This window comes from Chiloscyllium plagiosum, unplaced genomic scaffold, assembly GCF_037043375.1.
Source record: "Chiloscyllium plagiosum isolate Xiang-an unplaced genomic scaffold, Cpla_swu_hap1 HiC_scaffold_1, whole genome shotgun sequence".
NCBI classification, from domain to species: Eukaryota; Metazoa; Chordata; class Chondrichthyes; order Orectolobiformes; family Hemiscylliidae; genus Chiloscyllium; species Chiloscyllium plagiosum.
Window position 1 is genome coordinate 167,488,047 of NW_028270139.1, and position 27,287 is coordinate 167,515,333.

Here is a 27,287-nt window from a genome sequence, read left to right on the forward strand (position 1 = left end):
ACAGGAAGACTGTGTCTTTACATGGCCAGTCAATGCCTCAAGGAACAAGGAAGCTACTTCTGATGAGAAGACAACCTAGATGGTTTCAGAGGAATAGTCAACAATTATGATGAAAGACTCTAAACAATCATCAGTGATGAAAGAGAGAAAATGATGTGAGAATTGAACTCTAGGAATTCTCAGTAGCAGAGTTTTGAAAAGCACTGCACAAGGATTGAACTCTGGACACATCAGATACAGGCTCTGTTTGTTGGAAGCATAGCTAAATTGCACCATTAATCAGGTAATAGCCAATTGAGTCATGAGATTTAACTTACTTACTTGTGGGGTCTTATTTTGGCTGCTAATTGCAATAAAATTTGAATAATTGTTTCAGTATTTGATTGTATGAGATTTCTTAATAAGGTACCATGTGGTGATTTATACACAACACAGGTAAGACTCCAACCAGCTCACAGGTTCGAGTGGCTGTCGGAGGGGAGGGCCGTGGCGACGAGGGTGACCAGGGTCGGGGACGTGCTGGGTGCCGGGGGCCTGGGCTGGACACTGCCGCAGGACATAGCAGCGGTAGACGTCCAGTACGTGGCCACCGCCATCCGAGGCCTTAAAACGGCGGTGCTCGGACCCGACGTAGTGCACCAGTTGGAGGACGCTCAGGTGTGTGGTGGGATCCCGTCCGCGCTCACCCCAGCCCGGACGGAATTTCACATTGGCCCCAAGGTCCCGTACTTCCCGCGGGAGCCTGTGCCCCACAACCTGAGCCGCCTCCGAAATTTTAATTTTGTTTCTTTCAAGGAAGTGAAAAGAAGAACCCTGTATCGACTGCTGCTGCACACCGTCCACCTCTTCTCCCTCATCCACCGTCCGGACACGTCTTGGCGTGCCCATTTGCCACCGGGCGGTGGGGATCCCCAGTGGAGGGCTCTCTACGCGGGAGTCCTCCCCCTTTCTCTCGGGGATCTGGGGTGGAGGGTGCTGCACGCAGCAGTCCCCTACAATCGCAGGTTGCGGTGGTTCACGGACTCCCAGCCCAACTGCTTGTTCTGTGGCGCTGTGGAGTCCGTGGACCACGTATATATTGGGTGTGGACGTTTGCACTCCCTTTTTGATTTTCTTAAAAACCTTCTCCTCTGTTTTTGGCTGCACTTCAGTCCCACGCTCCTGATCTTCGGGCACCCGGTACGGAGAAGGGAGGGCAGGTCTGAAGACCTCCTCGTGGGTCTGCTCCTGGGCCTGGCCAAACTGGCCATCAACAGGTCCAGGCAGCGGGCCATGGAGGGGGTCGTTAGGGCCGACTGCCTGCCCCTCTTCCGCGGCTACGTTAGGGCCCGGGTGTCCTTGGAGAAGGAGCACGCGGTGTCCACCAACACCCTGGAGTTGTTCAGGGAGAGGTGGGCGCCGCAGGGAGTGGAGTGCATCATTTCTCCCTCCAATTCTATTTTGATTTAGTCCCTACCCTCCCCTTCACTGTTTTGATCACACAGCACTGCCCTTTGATGTGAAGGGCAGTGTTTGTCACTGGCCACCTGGGTGTTTTCCTATCTTCCTGGTGGTGGAAATTGAATAAAGATTCGTACACTTTGTCTTCCACTGTGTCTCACACCTGCACACACACACCATGGGTGCTGGGGATAAAATAAGCACTACTGCACTTAGGTGGTAGTGTGGGGGTTAAATTATTAAAAAAAAATAAAAAAAAGACTCCAACCAGTGGAGTTTGCCCCTGATACACATTGATTCCAGTTTTGCTAGGACTCCTTTATGTCACACTTGGTTGAATGCAGCCTTGATGTCAAGGAAACCACTCTCCCCTCCCCTCTGGAATTCAGCTCTTTTGGCCATGTTTGACCCAAGGCTGTAATGAGGTCAGGAGCTGAGTGACCCTGGTGAAACCCAAACTGGGCGTTACTGAGCAGGTTATTGCTGAGCAGGTGTTGCTTGATAGCTCTGTTGATGACACCTTCCATCACTTTACTGATCATCAAAAGTAGACTGACAAGGCAGTAATTGGCCGCATTAGAGTTGACCTGCTTTTTTATGTATAGAACATATTTGGGTAATTGTCAGTGTTATAACTGTACTGGAAGAGCGTGGCTAGGGGAGCAGTAAGTTCTGGAGCACAGGTCTTCAGTACTATTGCCAGAATGTTGTCAGGGCCCGTAGATTTTGCAGTTTCCAGTGCCTCTAACTGTTTCTTGATATCACATGGAGTGAATTACATTGGCTGAAAACTGGTATCTGTGATGCTGGGGATCACTGGAGGAGGCCAAGATGGATTATCCACTTGGCACTCCTGGCTGAAGATTGCTGTGAAAGCTTCAGCCTTATATTTTTGCACTGATGTGTTGGTTTCTTCCATCATTGAGGATGGAGATATTTGCCTCCTCGAGTGAGTTGTTTAATCCTCCACCACCATTCACGATTGGGCGTGGCAGGACTGCAGAGCTTAAATCTGATCCATCATTTGTGGGATGACTTAGCTCTGTCTATCATTTACTGTTAAAAATCATGCCCCACCAGGTTATATTTGGAAGCACTAGCTTTCAGGGTGCTGCTCCTTCATCAGGTAGCTAGTGGAACAGGATCATAAGACACCATTTATAGCAAAAGATCACAGTATCATGCAATTAAAATGACATATTGAACAACCCTAGATTGCTGTTAATTCTTTTCATCTTTTAGAATGGTTGCAGGTTTCGGTAATTAATATGTAAATCCCAGAACTTCTTTTAAGTCACATTCTCAAGATGACTTAAGGTTTTATTTAAAAAGGTGACGTCTCAGCTCAGACAATGCATTAAAGGTGTGAGGTTAGAGTCTGTCTGTATCCTAATCATGAGTCAGACTGGTTTTATTTCCAAAGTGGAATTTATAAAATGTTATATGGATTGACTGCCTGCAGGTTGTGTGCTTTTTTTCAGCAAAACAGCACCTCATGGGTTCTCAGTCTTGAGTTGCTGAATCTATTCGATGTCTGTCCCATTTAGCACGGTGAGAGAGCGACACAGCACAATGGAGGATATTTTCAGTGTGAAGGCAGTACTTCATCTCTACAAGGACTGTGCAGTGGTCACTCTTACCAATACTGTCATGGACAGATATATCTGCAGATTGGTAAGGAAGAGGTCAAGTATGATTTTTCTTTACCACCCATCACAGACCCAATCTAACAGAGAACCAGAGAAATGATACAGCACAGAAAGGATCATTCAGCCCATCTTGTCCACGCTTTCTCAAAGACCCCCAGATGCCCTTCCTAATCCCATCTTCCTGCACAAGGTCCATGGACCTGCAGCTTACAGCACTTAGGGTAAAGATCCAGGGACATTTTAAAAGAATTAATTTGTGTCTGCCTCCACACCAACACAGGCAGCGAATTGCAGTCACCCATCACCCTCTGTGTAAAACAGGTCCTCACATCCTCTCTAATGCTTCGGCCACTGAGCTTGAATCTCTGACTCCTGGTTTTTGAACTCTCTGCCAAGGGAAATAGATTCCTCCTGTTTACTCGATCTCTAGCCCTCACAACTTTGTAACATGTAACCCCTTAGCCTTCTCTGTTCCAAGGAAAACAGCCCTGAGCTCTCCAATCTCACATTGGATCTAAAATTCTCCAACTCTGTAAACATTCCAGTAAATGCACTCTCTCCAAAGAAATTGCATCCTTCCTGTAATTCTCAGAACTGCACACAATACTCCATTACTGGCCTCACCAGTGTCTGATTCAGTTTCATCATTATATTCTGACTTTTATATTTTATACCTCTGCCACTGAAGGAGACCATTCCATATGCCTTCTTTACAACCTTACCCACCTGGACTACAACCTTACCCACCTGGTCTACAACCTTATCGACCTGGACTACAACCCTACCCACCTGGTCTACAACCTTATCGACCTGGACTACAACCCTACCCACCTGGTCTACAACCTTACCGACCTGGACTACAACCTTACCGACCTGGACTACAACCTTACCGACCTGGACTACAACCTTACCCACCTGGACTACACCTTACCGACCTGGACTACAACCTTACCCACCTGGACTACAACCTTACCGACCTGGACTACAACTTACCGACCTGGACTACAACCTTACCCACCTGGACTACAACCTTACCGACCTGGTCTACAACCTTACCGACCTGGACTACAACCTTACCGACCTGGACTACAACCTTACCGACCTGGACTACAACCTTACCGACCTGGACTACAACCTTACTGACCTGGTCTACAACCTTACTGACCTGGTCTACAATCTTACCGACCTGGTCTACAATCTTACCGACCTGGACTACAACCTTACCGACCTGGACTACAACCTTACTGACCTGGACTACAACCTTACTGACCTGGTCTACGACCTTACTGACCTGGTCTACGACCTTACTGACCTGGTCTACGACCTTACCGACCTGGTCTACAATCTTACCGACCTGGTCTACAATCTTACCGACCTGGTCTACAACCTTACCCACCTGGTCTACAACCTTACCCACCTGGTCTACAACCTTACCCACCTGGTCTACAACCTTACCTACCTGGACTACAACCTTACCGACCTGGTCTACAACCTTACCCACCTGGTCTACAACCTTACCTACCTGGTCTACAACCTTACCTACCTGGTCTACAACCTTACCTACCTGGTCTACAACCTTACCCACCTGGTCTACAACCTTACCCACCTGGTCTACAACCTTACCCACCTGGTCTACAACCTTACCAACCTGGACTTCAACCTTACCAGCTTGGACTACAACTTTTAGGGACCTGTGCACTCTAAAATCTCTCACTTCACCCACCCCATCAGTATATTCCTGTTTATTGTGTATTTCCCATTTACTGTTTGACCCCCCCCCCCCCCCCCACTTACCAGAGCTGAATTCAGTTCATCACTTTCCTGCCCACTCCACCAACTCCAGGTCGATGCCAGAAAAACCAAAAAAACTGTAAATCAGAATGAAAAACAGAAGTTGCTGGAAAAGCTCAGCAGGTCTGGCAGCATCTGTACCATTGTGGAGTTTACAGCTATCTTCAACCCAATCCACTGCACGGCTAATCTTTGTGAAATCTGCAAAATTTCCCAATTGTGCTGCCCATGTTCAAGTCCAAATCGATACTGTACAAAACAAACAGCAGAGGTCCCAGCACCAAGCCAAATGGAACACCACTTGAAACTGCTTTCCATTCGCAAACCATCGACCATTACCCTTTGTTTCCTGTCACTGAGCCAACTTTGGATCCAATTCATCACATTCCCCTGTATCCCATTGGATTTTATGTTTTTTGACCAGTCCGTCATGTGGGACCTTGCAAAACCGTGTGGACAACATCCGCTGCGTTGATTCTCTCTGTCACTTCCTCAAAGAATTCAATCAAATTTGTAAGGCATGACCTTCCCTTAGCAAAGCCAAGCTGACTATCCCTGGCCAGTCCATATTAATGGGCTAATGGTCGGATACTTGGTAGTGTGGATGGGCAGAGGGATCTTGGTGTCCATGTACACAGATCTCTGAAAGTTGCCACCCAGGTAAATAGTGCGGTGAAGAAGGCATATGGCGTACTGGCTTTTATTGGTAGAGGAATTGAGTTCCGGAGTACTGAGATCAAGTTGCAGTTGTATAAGACTCTGGTGCGGCCGCATCTGGAGTATTGTGTGCAGTTTTGGTCGCCATACTATAGGAAGGATGTGGAGGCACTGGAACGGGTGCAGAGGAGGTTTACCAGGATGTTGCCTGGTATGGTAGGAAGATCGTATGAGGAAAGGCTGAGGCACTTGGGGTTGTTTTCATTGGAGAAAAGAAGGTTTAGGGGTGACTTGATAGAGGTGTACAAGATGATTAGGGGTTTAGATAGGATTGACCATGAGAACCTTTTTCCACGTATGGAGTCAGCTATTACGAGGGGGCATAGTTTTAAATTAAGGGATGGTAGGTATAGGACAGATGTTAGGGGTAGATTCTTTACTCAGCGAGTCGTGAGTTCATGGAATGCCCTGCCAGTAGCAGTGGTGGACTCTCCCTCTTTATGGGCATTTAAACGGGCATTTGATAGGCATATGGAGGATAGTGGGCTAGTGTAGGTTAGGTGGGCTTGGATCGGCGCAACATCGAGGGCCGAAGGGCCTGTACTGCGCTGTATTTTTCTATGTTCTATTATTCTGAATGACAGTTTATCCAATCTCTCAGGATTGATTCTCACAATTTTCCCACGATTAAAGTCAGACTAACTGGCCTATAATTGCTTGGCATTTCCTTTGTCCCCTTTTAAACAATGGAACCACATTTGCGTTCCTCCAGTGCTCTGGCACCTCATCTGTGACCAGTGAAGATTGGAAAATAATTCTCAGAGCATCATCCTTCCTTCCGAACAGCGATGTCCTTTTGAACCAGACCAGCCTGATCAGTAGTCCTGCTGCCAAGCCACTCTTGATAGTGGGCATTGAAATGCCCCACCCAGAGTAGATTTAGTGTCCTTGCCACTTTCAAAGCTTCCCAAGTGTTGTTCAACATGGAGGAGTACTGATTCATCAACCGAGGGAGGACATATGTGGTAATCAGCAGGAGATTTCTTTGCCTGTGTTTAACCTGATGCCATGAGACTTCCTGGGGTCTGGAGTCAATGTTGAGGAATTCCAAGGCAACTCCCTCCCAACTGCATCCCACTGTGCCACCACCTCTGCTGGGTCTGTTCTGCCGGTGAGACAGGACATATCCAGGGATGGTGATGGTAGTGTCTGGGACTTTGTGAGGTATGATTCCATGAGTATGACTGTGTCAGGCTATTGCTTGACTAGTTTGTGAGACAGGATGGAAGTGGGTACTGTGAATACTGGGGATTAGAGTCAAGATTAGCACAGCAGGTCAGACAGCATCTGAGGAGCAGGAAAATCAAAGTTTCGGGCAAAAACCCTTCATCAAAAGCCTTTGATCTAGTCTGAGACAGTTCTCCCAACTTTGGCATTAGCCTCCTGATATTTGTAAGGAGGACTTTGCAGAGTCAACAGGGCTGTTTCTGCTGTTGTCTTTTCCAGTGCCTAGGTTTGATGCCACGTGATCTGTCTGGTTTCATTTCTTTGTTGAGACTTTGTAGCGATTAGTACAACTGAATGGTTTACTAGGCTGCTTCAGATGGCAATTGAGAATCAGCCGCATTGCTGAGGGTCTGGAATCACATGTCGTGCAGACCGGATGAGGATGGCAGATGTCCTTCCCTGAAGGGCATTTGTGAACCAGATGGGTTTTTCTGTCAATTGGCAGTAGATTTTCTCGATGTTTTACTGAATTCTTATTCTACTGTTTGCTGTGTGGGGGATTGAAACCGGGGTCCCCAGAAAATTCACTTGGTCTCTGGATTACAATTGGCTCCCCTAGTCAGCAGATTACTGTTCGGAGGGTGGGATGCAGTGAAGATGGGGGAGATGTAGCAGGAAGTGAGGGATTAGGAGGAGGTCTGTGATGGGGGAGGGCAGGTGCTTTGTTTCAGGATTGCATTTTAGACCAATTAGAGTGATCTCTTGCCAGCAACATTTATAATCCTGAGAATTCACCATTATGGACATTATCGACAATAACAAACAGCTTTGCACGTGAAAGGGCGTGAGAGAATCTGAATGTGGTTCAAGATCATTTAAAAATACTTTAAAACTGAGATGAGGAAACTTCTATTTCAGAGGTTTAGGAGATTTCAGAATCCCCTTGATGTCCAAGGGGGGTTAAAGGTGATTGGGGATTTGCAGGAGTGTAGCATTAAGGTTAAAATCAGATCAGTTTATCGAATAGTAAAGCAATCTTGTCCCTTGTTGGTGTTACCAAGCAAAGAAGTAAGATGCTCCAATGTTGGCTGTGATATCTGGCAAGCTGTCTATCCTCAAGGGTCACTGGAAGGTTAACCCTGCTTTCTCTCCATAGCTGCTGCCAGACCTGCTGAGTTTCTCCAGCAATTTCTGGGGTTTTGTTTGTTTCTGATTTCCAGCCTCTTTTGGCTTTTTAGCCTCGAGCTGATCTGGATGCATTTCCATTCGTTATAATTTGTAAACAAGTTCTATGACGTTGTTCGTCCAACAAACCAAACGCCTCTTGGCAGGATCCCACCTCCTTTGCAAATCCTGATTGATAGTTTAAGACCTAACAGAAGTTTCGAATTTGCAAGTTTAATTGTTCAGACATCAGCGCCCCCGCCCCCGTGCACAAACATTACTCTGTACACGCTCTTAAACCTGCACATATCTATGCAATTGGTGATGCTATACATATCAAAATAATTTTGATAAAGTATATTTTTGAAATAAAAATAATACTTGATATACTGGGAGGGTCGGATAACTGAACGGACCCCCATTTACCTTCAGCTGAAAGACCCCATTACAGTACAAAATCTGCAGCTGATGGGATATCAAAAGACTTGTGTCTGCCTGATGTCTTCCCGAACCTCCCAAAGTGATCTCAAGTTGAAGTGCTATTTTGAAACGTTCCCACGGAATGACAGAATTCATTCTACACTAATTCTCTGAACATTTTGACTCAGTGACAAAGACTTGTTTTCACCCAAACCCTTGTGTTTAGTTTATATCCTTCTGATGTATATTATCATAGAATTCCTACAGTGTGGAAACAGGCCATTTGGCCCAACAAGTCCACACCAAACCTCCAAAGAATATCCCACCCAAAACCCATTCCCCCTACTCTATTACTCTACGTTACTGACTAATGCACCTTACCTGCACATATCTGAACACCATGGGCAAATTTAGAATGGCCAATTCACCTAACCTGCACACATTTGGACTATGGGAGGAAAGCGGAGCATCCAAATGAAACGCATGCAGACACAGTGAGAATGTGTAAACTCCACACAGACAGTCACCTGAGACTGGAATCGAACCTGGTGCTGCAAGGCAGCAGTGCTAACCACTGACCCAGGTAAAAACAAGGGCTGCAGATGCTGGAAACCAGATTCCAGACTAGAGTGGTGCTAGAAAAGCACAGCAGTTCAACAGGAAAATTGACGTTTCAGGCAAAAGCCCTTCATCAGGAATAGAGGCAGCGTGCCCACCCACTCCCAGTGCGACTCCAGCACTATAGAGACAAACAAATGTTGCTGGAAGCCTCTAGAGCACTGGGAAAGGATCCACAGGGGCTGTGATATATAAAGGATCATGAATTATGCTTTTCCAAGACTTCTCTCAATCGTGATTTGTAAGAGGAAGAATTTCAATGAGGTAAAAAAAAAGCTGAAGGACTTGAATATCCAATATTCCGTCAGTTATCCGGTGATACTGCGTTTTAGCCACGGAGGGTCCGTGTTCAATTTTGACTCACCGGAAAAGGCAAAGGACTTCTTGGAGGCTCTGAAATAGACTGGCTTAAACTATATGTTTATTTTGTTTTTTTTCTCTGTAATTTGCCTGGTTAACCTGGTTGTTGGGGTGGGAGCACTGTCTTGGGGGTTTTTTTTAATGTCGGGGTCATAATTGTTTCCTGTTTTCTTCTTTTTCTCTCTCCTCTCCCTTCTCTCTCCCGTCCCGTCATCCTTTGTTTCCCTGTTTTGTTTTTCTTATTATTTCCTTTTGTTTTCCTTTCCTGGTGTGGGATGCAGGGGGTGGGGGTGGTTGGAGGAAGCAAGGAGAGGTTACATTATTTTGTTGTACTCGGAGTGTCTCGGGTTGTATTATGGAGGGGGCGGGTTGAGTGCCCACTTTTAACTTTCTTGCTATAAGATTTTTTTTCTTAGTTTGTGTTGTCTGGGGCGAGGGTATGGCTTCAGCTAGAAGGAGCCATGGAGCGGCTAATGGGTGGTATGAGCGCCCCCTGTGGGCAAGGGGGAAAGTCTCCTTTCATTCGTTTTATATGTTAGTTTGTTGTAGAAGTAGCTGTTAGAAGTTTTGATTTGGTAGTTATGGAAGTTGTATTTTTAAATTTATACGAACAGTTCATGGTTTTCACTCGGTGTGCTACGAGTGGGGTTCTTCCTCTCGGGGAGTCTCAGATTGTTTCAGATGGTGCACCTGAAATGTTAAGGGGAGTCACTCACCAATTAAGTAAAAGAAGATACTGTCATGCCTTAGAAAAGAGAGGGTTGATGTAGCCTTGCTGCAAGAAACACATTTAACTGATAAGGAGCATTTGAAGTTGCAACAGGGAGGGTTCGGCCAGGTGTTTTTCTCATCCTTTAATTTGAAAAGTAGAGGAGTTGCCAAAATCATCCGGAAAGACCTCCCATTTCAAATGTTAGGCCAAATCAAGGATGAATGTGGGCAATTTATATTCTTAAAGCTTTAATACATGGAGAGGAATATGGGATTTTGAATGTATATTGCCCTTCGGCACATCCTCTCAAATTTTTAACGGATGCGCTTTCCAGGTTGATGGCTTTTGGGCATGTCACACAATTATAGGGGGAGACTTTAATCATATTATTCACTCCTAGGTGGACAGGATGCCCAGGGGTCTCACAGGTATGTCTCTGCAATCCAGGCAGTTGGTGGACCTGAACAGGGTGTTGGGGTTGGTGGACGTGTGGAGATGTCTTTACCCTGAAGATAGGGATTTCACCTATCTATCTAACCCATATAAGTGCTTACTAGAATTGACGTGTTTTTTGTCCCATTGACCTTTTTGAACTCGGTGCTGTCTTGCACAATAGGGAACGTAACCTTTTCTGATCATGTGGCAGTGTACATGGAGGTCAGGCTGGTGGTAGTGGGATGTGCTTCCAGCACTGCAGCATGGACCCTTTCCTCCTGAAAGATAGCAAGTTTGTAAAGTATTTGTCGTGGGAATTTAAAATCTTGTGGGATATTAGTTTAGATACAGCCAGTAATCCATCGGTGCTGTGGGAGACTGCTAAGACCTATGCATGGGGTTTGATTATTTCTTACTCTGCGACCCGGAAGCGACAGAGGGGAGAACAGCAATGTTTGCTCGAGGCTCACCTGAAGGCGGCTGAGTTAGCATACTTTGACAGACCATCTATAACTAACTTGCAGTGGATTACAGCCCTTAGGGCTACTTTGAATGCTGCACTCACCCAAACAGCAAAAGAGGGAAATCTCTTTTGTGAAACAGAGATTATTTGAGTATGATGATAAACTGGGTAGATATCTAGCGTATTTGGCCAGAAAGAAGAATCGCCCCCCAGTCTATCACACCCATCAGAGAGAGTGCTGGGACTCTTACTTGTAATGTTAAAAAGATTAATGCAGTATTTAGAAAGTTTTACTCTGAGCTGTATCAGTCGGAGGGCTGTGAGGTCAGAATGATGAGGCTGGAATCCTTTTTTAGGATCCTGGACCTTCCGGGTGTAACCTCAGAGCAGGTGTCCTTTCTGAATGCCCCCCTGACAATTCAGGAAGTACAGGAGACAGTGAGACTGCTCCTGAGTGGTAAAGCGCCCAGACCAGATGGATTTCAGAGTGAGTTTTATAAGGGGTTTATTGACTTCTTGGCTGGGCCACTCTTGGATATGTACAATTATTCATTCATTCAGTCAGGATGAATGAATAGCCTCCCATCCTATTCAAGAGAAGCAAATATCTCTCTTATCCTGAAGAAAGAGAAAGCCCCAGAGGATTGCACTTCGTACAGGCTTATATCATTACTGAACATGGATTTTAAAATTCTTTCAAAAATGCTGGTGTTAGGGCTGGAGAGGATATTGCCTTTTATTGTAAAGGAGGATTAGACAGGTTTTATTAAGAGTCGTAGGTCTACCAACAACGTTAGAAGAGTATTAAATATGGTCCAAATATGCCAACAAAGAGCAATACCGGGTTTGGTCTCCCTAAACGCAGAGAAAGCATTTGATCGGGTGGAGTGGCAGTACCTCTTTTACGTTATGGAACGGTTTGGTCTTGGAGAAGTTTTTACCAAATGGGAGGCAGTGTTGTAGAGTGATCCGAAAGCAGCAGTTCTCACTAATGGTATACGGTCAGATAGGTTTAGTGTCAGCAGAGGCTGCCATCAAGGGTGCCCTCTCTCACCACTATTATTTACATTGGTGAGTGAGCCACTGGTGGAAGCCATTCAGACAATCCCAATTTATCTGCCCCAGAGGTAGGGTCAGGCAGGCAAAAAATTACCCTCTATCCAGATGATGTCCTTCTCTTTTTAACTGTTCCAATGACATCTTAATACAAGTGATTAATGTAGTTGTCCTGTTGTCAGGGCATAAAATTAATTCCATGAGGTGGGAGGCCATGCCTGTGGGAGACCTTACTGGAAATCCGATTTTGGGGATGGAACCTGTTTCCCTTTCTGGTGGTGACAGGGAGGTTTCCTGTATGCAGGAATTTTTAATACCCTGGTCTTCAATCAATTATATAAAGCTAACTATTTGCAGTTGCTAGAGAAGATAAGGCAGGACCTTCGGCGCTGGGAAGATCTTCCAATATCTTGGTTGGGCAGAATTGCTCTGGTTAAAATGAATGTTCTTCCTCATTTATTATATCCCATGGGAATGCTCCCTTTGATGCTGACCAGGCAAACACTGTGCAGGCTTTACAGTTGGTTCAGATCTTTTATCTGGCGTCATAGGCGGCCTCTTATTAAGCTGGATAAATTGTAGCTTCCACAGGGGAGGGAAGGTTTGGATTTTTCAGACTTTAGGAAATATCAATTGAGTTCCTTACCATCCGGTGTGGCTTACTGGGCTTGCCAGGACCCCCCGATCAATCTGGTTGGACATTGAAGCCTCCGAGACAAAATGCCCCCTCATTAATTTGTTGTTTATGGACATGACGAGAATCGTTATGGAACACTGCAAAAAGCCGATTGTCCATAACACGGTTAAAGCAAGGAGAATGATGCAGCAAGGTGAGAACAACTTACAAAAAACTTCCCTTTTCACACCCGTAGTAGGCATGTTGGGATTCCAGCCGGGGTTAATGGACTCTGGCTTTAAGTTCTGAGAGTCTAGGGGAATCTCCTGTCTGGGAGATTTATTTGACGGGGAGGTAATGATGTCTTTCAAGCAGCTGAATCAGAACTTTGAGCTACCTAGGAGAGATCTCTTTCGTTACTTCCAGGTTAGGGACTTTATACAAAAAAAGCCTACATCGATGGTTAGTCCCTGCAAGTCGGATATGGAAAGGAGAGTGCTCCAGTCTATGGGCACTCTCTCGGTCAGCACCCTCTGTCGCTTGCTAGGAAGTAATGTTTGAAAGGACATTGAGCAGCTCTGCAGAATCGGGACTCAAGAATTGGGGGTGGAAATTTCATCAGAGACGTGGGAGGATATTTTGGAGAACGTTAGGAAGATTTCAATTTGTAACAGGACCCAGGCTATCCAACTGAAGGTACTCAACAGGGCTCATTTGGCACCGGAACAGTTTGTGAAATTCAAGACAGAAGTGTCCCCAGTGTTCCTCAAATATAAAATGGAGGTTGGTACTCTTACTCATTTTGGAAGAGGTTTTGGGAACTGAGGTTAAGTTGGATCTGGTGTCCCTCCTTTTGGGTCTTCCAAATCTTCCCTCTCTGGACGCAATTGTTTAATATTCTTTCATTTTGTGCGAGAAAGAACATTCTAATGAGCTGGTGAATCCCCCGGGACTTTCGGGCTGGTATAGATTAGTTATGGAGCACATCCCCCTGGACTTCCTTATGAGGAAGGTGCACCAGGAAACTGAACTGTTTTATTGAACATGGTGGCCATTTTTGAATTATATTGATGCAGACGTGTTGGCTATATTGACCAGGGCCTTAGTGTCGTCATGACGGCTATGACTGGCAGTCTGGGAGACCCTGGGGGGGGGGGAAGAATCCTGTGTTTGCTCACTAATGCTCCCAATGGTGGGGAGCTTTGGTGGGATTGCACCTAGTGTAGAACTTAATTGAATATAATTTAAGTTACCTTGATATCACTTGGTTTAATTTTATTTTGGTTATTTTTTCTTTTTTCTTTTTTTCCTCTAGTTATTTATTGAATTGTAGTTTTTGTAGGGTTTTTCTTTTTCTCTCTCATGTTAGTGGAGTAAAGCAGTAATTTGTTTACTGTTATTGTCATTATATTATAAAGTTGCCACTCTATTTTGTAGTGATTCTATAATTTTGTAAAAAAACTTAAAAATGTTTTTCTCAATAAAAAATTGACAAAAAAATACAAACTAATGTTAGCAGAAAGAAAATTAAATTCAAAACATTTGCTTTCAGTCCCATTCCCACAAAAGACAAACAAACTCAGTTAAAAGATAAATAAAAGAAAATAAAAAATATCTTGCCACACTGCTTAAATACCCTTCATGATGTGTTGGTCACAGACAGAAGTGTGGACTGTTTTCCAAAACACTGACAGGAATCACCTTCTCAGTTCACCCAGGCAAAGATAGCAACTGTCCTGGTGCTTTCCTCTCTTTGGGAAGTTGAGCTATCAGATCAGGCAGGGAGATTTCAAACTCTGCGCTGTCTCAGCAGCATCCCAGAACCAACTCTCAGAAAGCATAGTTCAAAACAATAACATGTAAATTCGGAATAAAAAATGAAAGAACTGCAGATCCCGTAAATCTGAAACAAAACCAGAAAATGCTGAAAAAGCTCAACAGGTCTGGCAGCATCTACAGAGAGGAATCAGAGTTAACATTTCAGGTTGATTGACCCTTCCTCAGAACTTTGAATTCTTGTTCCTGATCGACTGATTGAGGACTCAGTCACTATTCAATAACAAACAGAGCAGGACTTATACACTTAATGGTAAGGTCCTGGTGGTGTTGCTGAACAGAGACTTTGGAGTGCAGGTTCATAGCTCCTTGAAGATGGAGTCACAAATAGATAGGATAGTGAAGAAGGTGTTTAGTATGTTTTCCTTCATTTGGTCAGAACATTGAGTACAGGAGTTGGGAGGTCTTGTTGCAGCTGTACAGGACATTGGTTAGGCCACTTTTGAAATACTGCACAAAATTCTGGTCTCCCTGCTATAGGAAGGATGTTGTGAAACTTGAAAGGGTTCAAAAAAGATCTACAAGGATGTTGCCAGGGATGGAGGGTTTCAGCAATAGGGAGAGGCTGAATAGGCTGGGGCTGTTTTACCTGGAGCGTCAGAGGCTGATGAGGTGACCTTTTGTTGTTTATAAAATCATGAGGGGCATGGATAGGATATATAGCCAAGGTTGTTTCCAAAACTAGAGGGCATAGGTTTAGGGTGAGAGGAGAAAGACTGAAAAGGGACTTAAGGGACAATTTTTTCACACAGAGGGTGGTGCGTGTATGGAATGAGCTGCCAGAGGAAGTAGTGGAGGCTGGTACAATTGCAACATTTAAGAGGCATTTGGATGAGTATATGAATAGGAAGGGTTTGGAAGGATATGGGCCAAATGCTGGCAGGTGGGACTAGATTGGGTTGGGATATCTAGCCAGCATGAACGGCTGGGACCGAAGGATCTGTTTCCATGCTGTGCATCTCTATGACTCTATCTGCTTGAACATAGACTCCCAACTCCCAGATACTGACCTCATTAATAGCTGTCTGGAAGAACACAGCAAGACAGACAGCACCAGGAAATGGAGAAGTCAATATTTTTGGGAGTAACCTTTCTTACACTCGAGACGTTAACTTCTCCACCTCCTGGTGCTGCCTGGCTTGCTGTGTTCTTCCAGCCTCCTGCCTGTCCACCTTTAATTCCAGCATCTGCAGTTTTTATGTTGTCTCTAATTTCTGCTGTCTAGCTGTGGGGTCGAACAGGAGGGTCGCTGCGTCGGTTAGAAGCTCTTAGTGAAGGATGCAATTAATGTCCAGGCATGCCCTCACAAACAAACAAAACTTATCTGGTCTATTTTTTCCTAAGCTAAGAACCTAAGCTGTCCCAAAGTCCACCAGTCCAGGCCATCATTCCAAATTGATAAAAGAACTGACAGAGAAGGATGCAGTGTACAGCTGTTGTGCCAACCCCATTGACAGTATTCTGAATGTGGAGGTACTGGTGTTGGACTGGGGAGGACTGGGTCAGAAGTCACATGACACTGAGTTATCGTCCAACAGGTTTGTTTGAAACCGCAAGCTTTCGGAGCCCTTGCTCCTTCCTCTATCATGAGAGAGCATATATTATCATGAGAGAGCATATATTATCATGAGAGAGCATATATTATCATGAGAGAGCATATATTATCATGAGAGAGCATATTATCATGAGAGAATATATCGGACACAAACTTTATAAGTGAAAGATCAAAGGGCTTTTTCTTTACATGAATGTCCCTGTCCGGTGATTGTTGTGCAATGTCCATTCATCAACACGGCCTTCCACCCTGTCACCTGAGGTGTTACCTTAACTTCAGGTTTTATCAGAATAATCTCGGGGCAGTGACTTGAATGAAATTCTGAGATTTACATAGTAATCCTTGCATCTCCATTCTAACTGATTAGAGACTTAACAGCCATCTAGATTTGTTCAATACATTCACATCAGTTGTATGAGCCTTTGATTTTTAATCTATCAATTCTATGTCCAATGTATTCTCTCCCATGAGCTGCCTGAGGAGAGAATGGGGGTTCCAAAAGCTTGCAGTTTCAAATAAACCTGTTGGAATATAACTCGGTGTCATGTGATTTTTGACAGTATTCTGAAATATGCCAAGGAGTTTCTTTCTCACCAAACCCTTCATACAGTCTGTAGCCTCCAGTAAAGTGCAAAGTGAGTGTACGCTGAGAAATGAATGTAAGAAGCATCCTGTGCAACTGAATGGACTTTGATTTATGGACCAACTCATCATCATTAACCATTTCAGCTGCTAATCTTGCTTTTTTAAATCTCTGCTCTTCCACATAAGTTCTCACTACCTCAGGAAGTGAATTTTGAACTCTTCCAAAACAATCATCTCTCTACAAGCATCATATGTTTGATTTCTTTTCAATGCCTTTACCCACCTAATGAAGTTAATTTGTTTGATCCTTTCAATCTCAGTGCATGTTTGACCTGGGTCCCTCCTTCGATTCCTGAAACATTGTCTATAGGCTTCTGGTACAAGCTCATATGTACTTAAGCTGGTTTTCTTCACTTCCTCATACCCCCAGATGCCTCCTCTGGTAGTGATGCGAATACCTCACTAGCTTTACCTACAAGTTTTGTTTGGATCGACAAAACCCACATGATCACTGGCCATTTCATTTGTTTAGCCACTTTCTCACATGAAATGAAAATGGTTTCTACATCATTCCCATCAAACTTAGTCGATGCTTGGACATTTAAACAGATTCCCACCAGGCCTATGGCGACAATGGGATAGCTCTCCATCACTATCCTCCTCACTGCTTCTACCTTTCACTCCTCCCTCCACCATTTTAAGCTCAATTCTAACCTCCAAAGTTCAAAATCTCTCTGTTTCTCCCTCTCTTCTATTACAATTCAAACTGTTTCATTTCTAGATTAGATTACTTTACAGTGTGGAAACAGGCCCTTCGGCCCAACAAGTCTACACTGACCCGCCGAAGCGCAACCCACCCATACCCCTACATTTACCCCTTACCTAACACTACGGACAATTTAGCATGGCCAATTCACCTGACCTGCACATCTTTGGACTGTGGGAGGAAACCGGAGCACCCGGAGGAAACCCACGCAGACACGGGGAGAATGTGCAAACTCCACACAGTCAGTCGCCTGAGGCGGGAATTGAACCCGGGTCTCTGGCACTGTGAGGCAGCAGTGCTAACCACTGTGCCACCGTGCCGCCTTTTCATGTTCAAGCTGTTTCATTTACAATCAAATTTTATCCATTTCCAAACATTCCAATTATGTTCCTGGCAATTGTAAATGTTAATATATCGCTGCAATTACCCTTTCTCTCACAGATAAACGCAATACCAACTCCAACTTGTCTGCCGATTCCAATGGCCTTGCCTTGCCCACTCCCAAAGTGACTTCTTCCACCCCCGGGGAACTCTTACTGACAGAAATAGCCATTATTACACAAGGCACACTCTGTTTAAATGAACCAAATCCAAATGAAAAGAGAACACAAAACAATCACCGCTCACTGTCTTTTGAGTCCAATAATCCTAAACCCGATCTGGAATTGGAGATTTTGATCCTGACAAGAGCCCCCAGTTTGCTATGGACCAGACTAAACCTACTCAAAATATATTGGGAAGAAAGCCTAGACCCCAATGTTTTCTAATTGTTAAAAGCAAGTGCAAGGCATTGTGTTCTGGATGCAATTCAATTGGTCAAACTACCAGGCTTGAAGCAAAATACACTTTACTCTTACACTGTAGTTAAAATATAGACAAAAGAAGAAGAATAGGAATAACAACTCTATTGGAAAATTTGGACGAGCGCCCAAACGGCTAAATCCCAGCAACGAGCCCCCAAACTGTTAAGACACGGGCTAAACTGCCCCTCCCTCCGCTAATTTAAACCGGCCACACAGAAAATATTTACCCATGTGATAATCTGTGAAAATTTGAGAGGCAAGGAACTATCCCAAAAGTCACTATTTAAAATAAAACTAACAACTTTATTTGTTTTAAGTCTGACAGAGAATAATTAACTAATAACTATTTACAATGCCTTTCTCGAAGCTATCTTATACTTTCCTTTCTAAAATACAGGTCCGATAAAACCCCTGATTAAGATCTACCAAAAAGTTCAAATTTCAAAACGAGCCAGCTGTCGAATCTTCTCTTTGTATCTTCCTCTGTCTTTTTTTGCTTCTTCTTAGAGGTTTCTGTTTTACATGTCCTTGATAGATAAAGGTACCTTTAAGAGAGCTATTCTGCGGCAGTCTGCATATGTTGGTGCCTTGGCAGCTCTCCCTTAACTGTTCAATTTTTCCAAGTCTTATATCCCAAATCATTGGATTGTTTCATTGGCTTTAATATTGTCAAAATACTAAATTCAAACTTGATTGGAGTTTGGTATCTTGGGGCATAATTTAAACTGATTGGCTGAATTTGAATTTGATTTTGTATCAAGGCAACCAAGCTTATCTAGCTGTTCATCAAAGGTTACATTTTAAAGTTTCCAGTACTGTCTGTGCTTCTCTAGGTCCTTGCTAGCTTTTCTACTCCCTTAAAGGTACAGTACCCCTTACACCTTCATAACATGGCTCTCCACTGGGGAGTTGAATCCCGGTCTCCCACATGACAGGCAGGGATACTAACCACTCAGAGATGATGAAAGAACAGCACTCTGAAAGCTTGTGATTTCAAATAAACCTGTTGGACTCTTATCTGGTGGTTGTGTGATATCTGACATTTCAAGAAGAAAGAGCATTAGGAGAAAATTTTGAGAGAGAGAGAGAGAACCCAAGTAATTTGCTGTACCAAGGAGAGATGTATAGCAGCTTCCAAACCCCAACAGCCACTGAAACTTAAATTAAAATCCTGGTTCTTTGGGAGCTTGACCCCACCCCTTCAGGCTGCTTTAATTATTCCAGCATAAAGAAAACGCAAGGCCTCTCACACTGTTTACTTTATGGGCTTGGAACAGACAGCTCACCATCGCGCTTTCAACCTCTCTTCATTAATAAAATCCAGGATAAAATACACCTTTTGAAGCCATAGTGTCATCACAAAATGGAGATTCAACCAGCCACAAGCAGCTGATTTGGTCTGTGGACTAGGTATCAATAATAGCACTGGGGAAACAATGGCCCAGTGGTATTATTGTTAGACTATTAATCCCAAAATACAGCTAATGTTTTGGGGGTCTGAGTTTAAATCCCACAAAGGCAGATCATGGAATTTAAATTCAGTAAAGGATCTGGAATTAAGGGTCTAATATTGACCATGAAACCATTGTTAATTGTTAGGAAAAATCCATCTAGAGTGGTTATGGTAGGGGATTTTAACTTTCCAAACATAGACTGAGACTGTCATAGAGTTAAATGTTTAGATAGAGAGGCATTTTGTAAGTGCGTACAAGACAATTTTCTGATTCAGTATGTGGATGTACCTACTAGAGAAGGTGCAAAACTTGACCTACTCTTGGGAAATAAGGCAGGGCAGGTGACTGAGGTGTCAGTGGGGGAGCACTTTGGGGCCAGCGACCATAATTCTATTTGTTTTAAAATAGTGATGGAAAAGGATAGACCAGATCTAAAAGTTGAAGTTCTAAATTAGAGAAAGGCCAATTTTGACGGTATTAGACAAGAACTTTCGAAAGCTGATTGGAGGCAGATGTTCGCAGGTAAAGGGACGGCTGGAAAATGGGAAACCTTCAGAAATGAGATAATGGGAATCCAGAGAAAATATATTCCTGTTATGGTGAAAGGAAAGGCTGGTAGGTATAGGGAATGCTGGATGACTAAAGAAATTGAGGGTTTGGTTAAGAAAAAGAAGGAAGCATATGGAAGATATAGACAGGGTAGATCGAGTGAATCCTTAGAAGAGTATAAAGGAAGTAGGAGTATACTTAAGAGGGAAATAAGAAGGGGAAAAAAGGGGTCATGAGATAGCTTTGGCAAATAGAATTAAAGGGTTTTTACAAATACATTAAGGACAAAAGGGTAACTAGGGAGAGAATAGGGCCCCTCAAAGATCAGCAAGGCGGTCTTTGTGTGGAGCCACAGAAAATGTGGGAGGTACAAAATGAATATTTCGCAACAGTATTTACTGTGGAAAAGGATATGGAAGATATAGACTGCAAGGAAATAAATGGTGACATCTTGCAAAATGTCCAGATTACAGAGGAGGAAGTGCTGCATGTCTTGAAACGGGTCAAGGTGGATAAATCCCCAGGACCTGATCAGGTGTACCGTAGAACTCTGTGGGAAGCTAGGGAAGTGATTGCTGGGCCTCTTGCTGAGATATTTGTATCATCGATAGTCACAGGTAAGATGCTGGAAGACTGGAGGTTGGCAAACGTGGTGCCACTGTTTAAGAAGGGTGGTAAGGACAAGCCAGGGAACTGTAGACCAGTTAGCCTGACGTCAGTGGTGGGCAAGTTGTTGGAGGGAATCCTGAGGGACAGGATGTACATGTATTTGGAAAGGCAAGAACTGATTAGGGATAGTCAACATTGCTTTGTGCGTGGGAAATCATGTCTCACAAACTTGATTGAGTTTTTTGAGAAGCAACAAAGAAGATTGATGAGGGCAGAACGGTAGGTGTGATCTATATGGACTTCAGTAAGACGTTCGACAAGGTTCCCCATGGGAGACTGATTAACAAGGTTAGATCTCATGGAATAAAGGGAGAACTAGCCATTTGGACACGGAATTGGCTCAAAGGTAGAAGACAGAGGGTGGTGGTGGAGGGTTGTTCTTCAGACTGGAGGCCTGTGACCAGTGGAGTGCCACAAGGATCGGTGCTGGGTCCTCTACTTTTTGTCATTTACATAAATGATTTGGATGCGAGCATAAGAGGTACAGTTAGTAAGTTTGCAGATGACACCAAAATTGGAGGTGTAGTGGACAGCGAAGAGGGTTACCTCAGATTACAACAGGATCTTGATCAGATGGGCCAATGGACTGAGAAGTGGCAGATGGAGTTTAATTCAGATAAATGCGAGGTGCTGCATTTTGGGAAAGCAAATCTTAGCATGACTTATACACTTAATGGTAAGGTCCTAGGGAGTGTTGCTGAACAAAGAGACCTTGGAGTGCAGGTTCATAACTCCTTGAAAGTGGAGTCGCAGGTAGATAGGAAAGTGAAGAAGGCGTTTGGTATGTTTCCTTTATTGGCCAGAGTATTGAGTACAGGATTCTGGATTAGTGGTGCTGGAAAAGCACAGCAGTTCAGGCAGCATCTGAGGAGCAGTAAAATCGACATTTTGGGCAAAAGCCCTTCATCAGGAGTAAAGGCAGAGAGCCTGAAGGGTGGAGAGATAAGTGAGAGGAGGTGGGGGTGAGGAGAAAGTAGCATAGAGTACAATAGGTGAGTGGGGGAGGGGATGAAGGTGATAGTTTGGGGGCGGGGGGAGGGTGAAGTGGATAGATGGAAAAGAAGATAGGCAGGTAGGGCAAGTCATGGGGACAGTGCTGAGCTGGAAGTTTGGAACTAGGGTGAGGTGGAGGAAGGGGAATCACCTTCATCCCTCCCCTACTCACCTATTGTACTCTATGCTACTTTCTCCCCACCCCCACCCTCTAGCTTATCTCTCCACCCTACAGGCTCACTGCCTTTATTCCTGATGAAGGGCTTTTTCCTGAAACATCGATTTTATTGAGTACAGGAGTTGGGAGGTCCCGTTGCGGCTGTACAGGCCATTGGTTAGGCCACTGTTGGAATACTGCATGCAATTCTGGTCTCCTTCCTATCGGAAAGATGTTATGAAACCTGTAAGAGTTCAGAAAAGGTTTACAAGGATGTTGCCAGGGTTAGAGGATCTGAGCTACAGGGAGAGGCTGAACAGGCTGGGGCTGTTTTCCCTGGAGCGTCGGAGGCTGAGGGGTGACCTTATAGAGATTTACAAAATTCTGTGGGGCAATAGGCAAATAGGCAAAGTCTTTTCCCTAGGGTCGGGGAGTCCAGAACTAGAGGGCATAGGTTTAGGGTGAGAGGGGAAAGATATAAAAGAGACCAAAGGGGCAACGTTTTCATGCAGAGGGTGGTACGTGTATGGAATGAGCTGCCAGAGGAAGTGGTGGAGGCTGGTACAATTGCAACATTTAAAAGGCACCTGGATGGGTATATGAATAGTAAGGGTTTGGAGGATTATGGGCCGCGTGCTGACAGGTGGGACAAGATTGGGTTGGGATATCTGGTCGGCATGGACGGGTTGGACCGAAGGGTCTGTTTCCATGCTGTACATCTCTATGATTCTATGACTCTCTCTCTGGTTCACTAATGTTCTTCAGGGAAGGAAATTGCCATTCTTATCTGGTCTGGCCTACATGTGACTCCAATCCCATAGAAATGTGGGTGACTCTTAACTACCCTCTGGGCAATAAATGCTGTCCTAGCCAGTGAGGCCCTCTTTCTGTGACTGAATTTAAAAAGCCTGTGCCGAAATCTGGTCTGTGCTTTCTGTGGGTCTAAAAGAGAGTGGAACTTGGGAAATTTTCATTGCTTTTAAAATCTGTCACTCTTACTCCAGAGATAGCAGGACTTGATTTCCAGTACTTAGCCAGTGAGGCGCAGCACGGCAACATGTTCAGACAATTTCCTGCAGATTGTAAACACCGAGAAGAGTTAGTTTAACATTGGGTATTTATGCAAGCAGCTGTCGAGAGAGAGAGAGAGAGAGAGAGAGAGAGGGGGAGGGGATGTTGCAAAGATTCTCCACTGTCAGATTTATAGACTGCACATAAAGAGGCCATCCAGCCCATCTGGTCAGATCTACCCTTTTGAAGAGGAATCCCGTTCCTACCACTCCCCCCTAACTCAGGAGTTTTTTTCCTCATTCATACCCAGGTCCAATTCCTGAAGGCAAAATGACTGTGTTTTGCAATGTCAGGAGAGGAGGTATTATAGACCTCCTAATAGTCAGAGGGAAATTGAGAAACAAACTTGTACAGAGATCTCCACTATCTGTAAGAATAATAGGGTGGTTATGGTAGGGGATTTTAACTTTCCAAACATAGACTGGGACTGCCATAGTGTTAAAGGTTTAGATGGAGAGGAATTTGTTAAGTGTGTACAAGACAATTTTCTGATTCAGTTTGTGGATGTACCTACTAGAGAAGGTGTAAAACCTGACCTATTCTTGGGAACTAAGGCAGGGCAGGTGACTGAGGTGTCAGTGGGGGAGCACTTTGGGGCCAGCAACCATAGTTCTATTAGATTTAAAATAATGATGGAAAAGGATGGACCAGATCTCAAAGTTGAAGTTCTAAATTGGAAAAAGGCCAATTTTGACGGTATTCGGAAAGAACTTTCGAAAGTTGACTGGGGGCAGATGTTCGCAGGTAAAGGGACGGCTGGAAAATGGGAAGCCTTCAGAAATGAGATAACGAGAATCCAGAGAAAGGAAAGGCTGGTAGGTGTAGGGAATGCTGGATGACTAAATTGAGGGTTTGGTTAAGAAAAAGAAGGAACGGTGGGTGGCACGGTGGCACAGTGGTTAGCACTGCTGCCTCACAGAGCCAGAGACCCGGGTTCAATTCCCACCTCAGGCGACTGACTGTGTGGAGTTTGCACATTCTCCCTGTGTCTGCGTGGGTTTCCTCCGGTTTCCTCCCACAGTCCAAAGATGTGCAGGTCAGGTGAATTGGCCATGCTAAATTGCCCGTAGTGTTAAGTAAGGGGTAAATGTAGGGGTATGGGTGGGTTGCGCTTCGGCGGGTCAGTGTGGACTTGTTGGGCCAAAGTAAAAACAATGACTGCAGATGCTGGAAACCAGATTCTGGATTAGTGGTGCTGGAAGAGCACAGCAGTTCAGGCAGCATCCAAGGACAGGCAAAATCCGAGGACAGGCAAAATCGACGTTTCGGGCAAAAGCCCTTCATCAGGAATAATGATGAAGGGCTTTTGCCCGAAACGTCGATTTTGCCTGTCCTCGGATTTTGCCTGTCCTTGTTGGGCCGAAGGGCCTGTTTCCACACTGTAATCTAATCTAAGAAGCATATGAAAGGTATAGACAGGATAGGTCGAGTGAATCCTTAGAAGAGTATAAAGGAAGTAGGAGTATACTTAAGTAGGAAATCGGGAGGGTAAAAAGAGGACATGAGATAGCTTTGGCAAATAGAATTAAGGAAAATCCAAAGAGCTTTTACAAATACATTATGGACAAAAGGGTAACGAGGGGGAGAATAGGGCCCCTCAAAGATCAGGAGCCTGTAGTTTGTTTTGCGGAAGGCGGAAAGGGGTGGGGAGGGAAATATATCCCTGGTGGTGGGTTTTTTTTACCTGCCCTCGACCTCTTCATTTCCAACTGCCGCTGGGACATTAACCGCCTCAACCTGTCCACCTCCCTCCCCCACTCCAACCTCTCACCCTCACAACGCGCAGCCCTCCAATACCTCTGCTCCAATCCCAACCTCACCATCAAGCCAGCAGATAAAGGGGGTGCAGTGGTAGTCTGGCGCACTGACCTCTACACCACTGAAGCCAAATGCCAACTCGAGGACACCTCTTCCTACTGCCCCCTCGACCATGACCCCACCTCCCCCATCACCAAACCATCATCTCCCACACCATACAAAGCCTTATCTCCTCAGGAGATCTCTCACCCACATTTTCCAACCTCATAGTCCGGGAACCCCGCACTGCCCAGTTCTACCTCCTTCCCAAGATCCACAAGCCTGACCACCCTGGCCGACCCATTGTCCCAGCATGCTCCTGCCCCACTGAACTCATCTCTACCTACCTCGACACTGTCCTATCCCCCCTAGTCCAGGAACTCCCCACATACATTTGAGACACCACCCACGTCCTCCGCCTCCTCCAAGACTTCCGTTTCCCCGGCCCCCAACGCCTCATCTTCACCATGGATATCCAATCCCTCTACACCTCCATCCGCCATGACCAGGGCCTCCAAGCCCTCCGTTTTTTCCTCTCCAGACGTCCCCAACAGTACCCTTCCACTGACACTCTCATTCATTTGGCCGAACTGGTCCTCACCCTGAACAATTTCTCCTTTGAATCCTCCCACTTCCTCCAGACCAAAGGGGTAGCCATGTGCACACGTATGGGCCCCAGCTATGCCTGTCTCTTTGTTGGCTACGTAGAGCAATTGATCTTCCGTAATTACACCGGCACCACTCCCCACCTCTTCCTCCGCTACATTGATGACTGCATTGGCACCACCTCGTGCTCCCGCGAGGAGGTTGAGCAATTCATCAACTTCACCAACACATTCCACCCTGACCTTAAATTTACCTGGACCATCTCTGACACCTCCCTCCCCTTCCTCGACCTCTCCATCTCCATTAATGATGACCGACTTGACACTGACATTTTTTACAAACCCACCGACTCCCACAGCTACCTGGATTACACCTCTTCCCACCCTACCTCCTGCAAAAATGCCACCCCGTATTCCCAATTCCTCCGCCTCCGCCGTATCTGCTCCCAAGAGGATCAGTTCCACCACAGAACACACCAGATGGCCTCCTTCTTTAGAGACCGCAATTTCCCTTCCCACGTGGTTAAAGATGCCCTCCAACGCATCTCGTCCACATCCCGCACCTACACCCTCAGACCCCACCCCTCCAACCGTAACAAGGACAGAACACCCCTGATGCTCACCTTCCACCCTACCAACCTTCGCATAAACCAAATCATCCGCCGACATTTCCGCCACCTCCAAAAAGACCCCACCACTAGGGATATATTTCCCTCCCCACCCCTTTCCGCCTTCCGCAAAGACCGTTCCCTCCGTGACTACCTGGTCAGGTCCACGCCCCCCTACAACACCCCTCCCATCCTGGCACCCTCACCTGCCACAGCAGGAACTGTAAAACCTGCACCCAGACCTCCTCCCTCACCTCTATCCAAGGCCCTAAAGGAGCCTTCCACATCCATCAAAGTTTTACCTGCACATCCACTAATATCATTTATTGTATCCATTGCTCCCGATGCGGTCTCCTCTACATTGGGGAGACTGGAAGCCTCCTAGCAGAGTGCTTTAGGGAACATCTCCGGGACACCCGCACCAATCAACCAAACCGCCCCGTGGCCCAACATTTCAACTCCCCCTCCCACTCTGCCGAGGACATGGAGGTCCTGGGCCTCCTTCACCATCGCTCCCTCACCACCAGACGTCTGGAGGAAGAACGCCTCATCTTCCGCCTTGGAACACTTCAACCCCAGGGCATCAATGTGGACTTCAACAGTTTCCTCATTTCCCCTTCCCCCACCTCACCCTAGTTCCAAACTTCCAGCTCAGCACTGTCCCCATGACTTGTCCTATCTGACTATCTCCTTTTCCACCTATCCACTCCACACTCCTCCCCCCGACCTGTCACCTTCATCCCCTCCCCCACTCACCTATTGTACTCTGTGCTACTTTCTCCCCACCCCCACCCTCCTCTAGCTTATCTCTCCACCCTTCAGGCTCTCTGCCTTTATTCCTGATGAAGGGCTTTTGCCTGAAACATTGATTTCGAAGCTCCTTGGATGCTGCCTGAACTGCTGTGCTCTTCCAGCACCACTAATCCAGAACCCCTCAAAGATCAGCAAGGTGGCCTTTGTGTGGAGCTGCAGAAAATGGGAGAGATACTAAAAGAGTATTTTGTGTCAGTATTTACTGTGGAAAGGGACATGGAAGATATAGACTGCAGGGAAATAGATAGTGACACCTTGCAAAATGTCCATTTTATAGAAGAGGAAGTGCTGGATGTCTTGAAATGCATAAAGGTGGATAAATCCCCAGGACCTGATCAGGTGTACCCTAGACCTCTAGAGAAGTGATTGGTGGGCCTCTTGCTGAGATATTTGTATCATCCCTAGTCACAGGTGAGGT

At 45.4% G+C, this 27,287-nt stretch overlaps 1 protein-coding gene across 1 annotated transcript in view; it reads left to right on the top strand.

The window, feature by feature from the left end:
- The first annotated feature begins 387 nt into the window (after window positions 1-387).
- LOC148152262 (retinol dehydrogenase 11-like) overlaps window positions 388-27,287 on the top strand; it is a 51,617-nt gene continuing 24,717 nt past the window's right edge. The window contains exons 1-2 of the mRNA XM_087985181.1: window positions 388-435; window positions 2,988-3,114. Of these exons, the coding sequence (XP_087841307.1) occupies window positions 388-435; window positions 2,988-3,114 (175 nt within the window). The remainder of the gene's footprint in view (window positions 436-2,987; window positions 3,115-27,287) is intronic.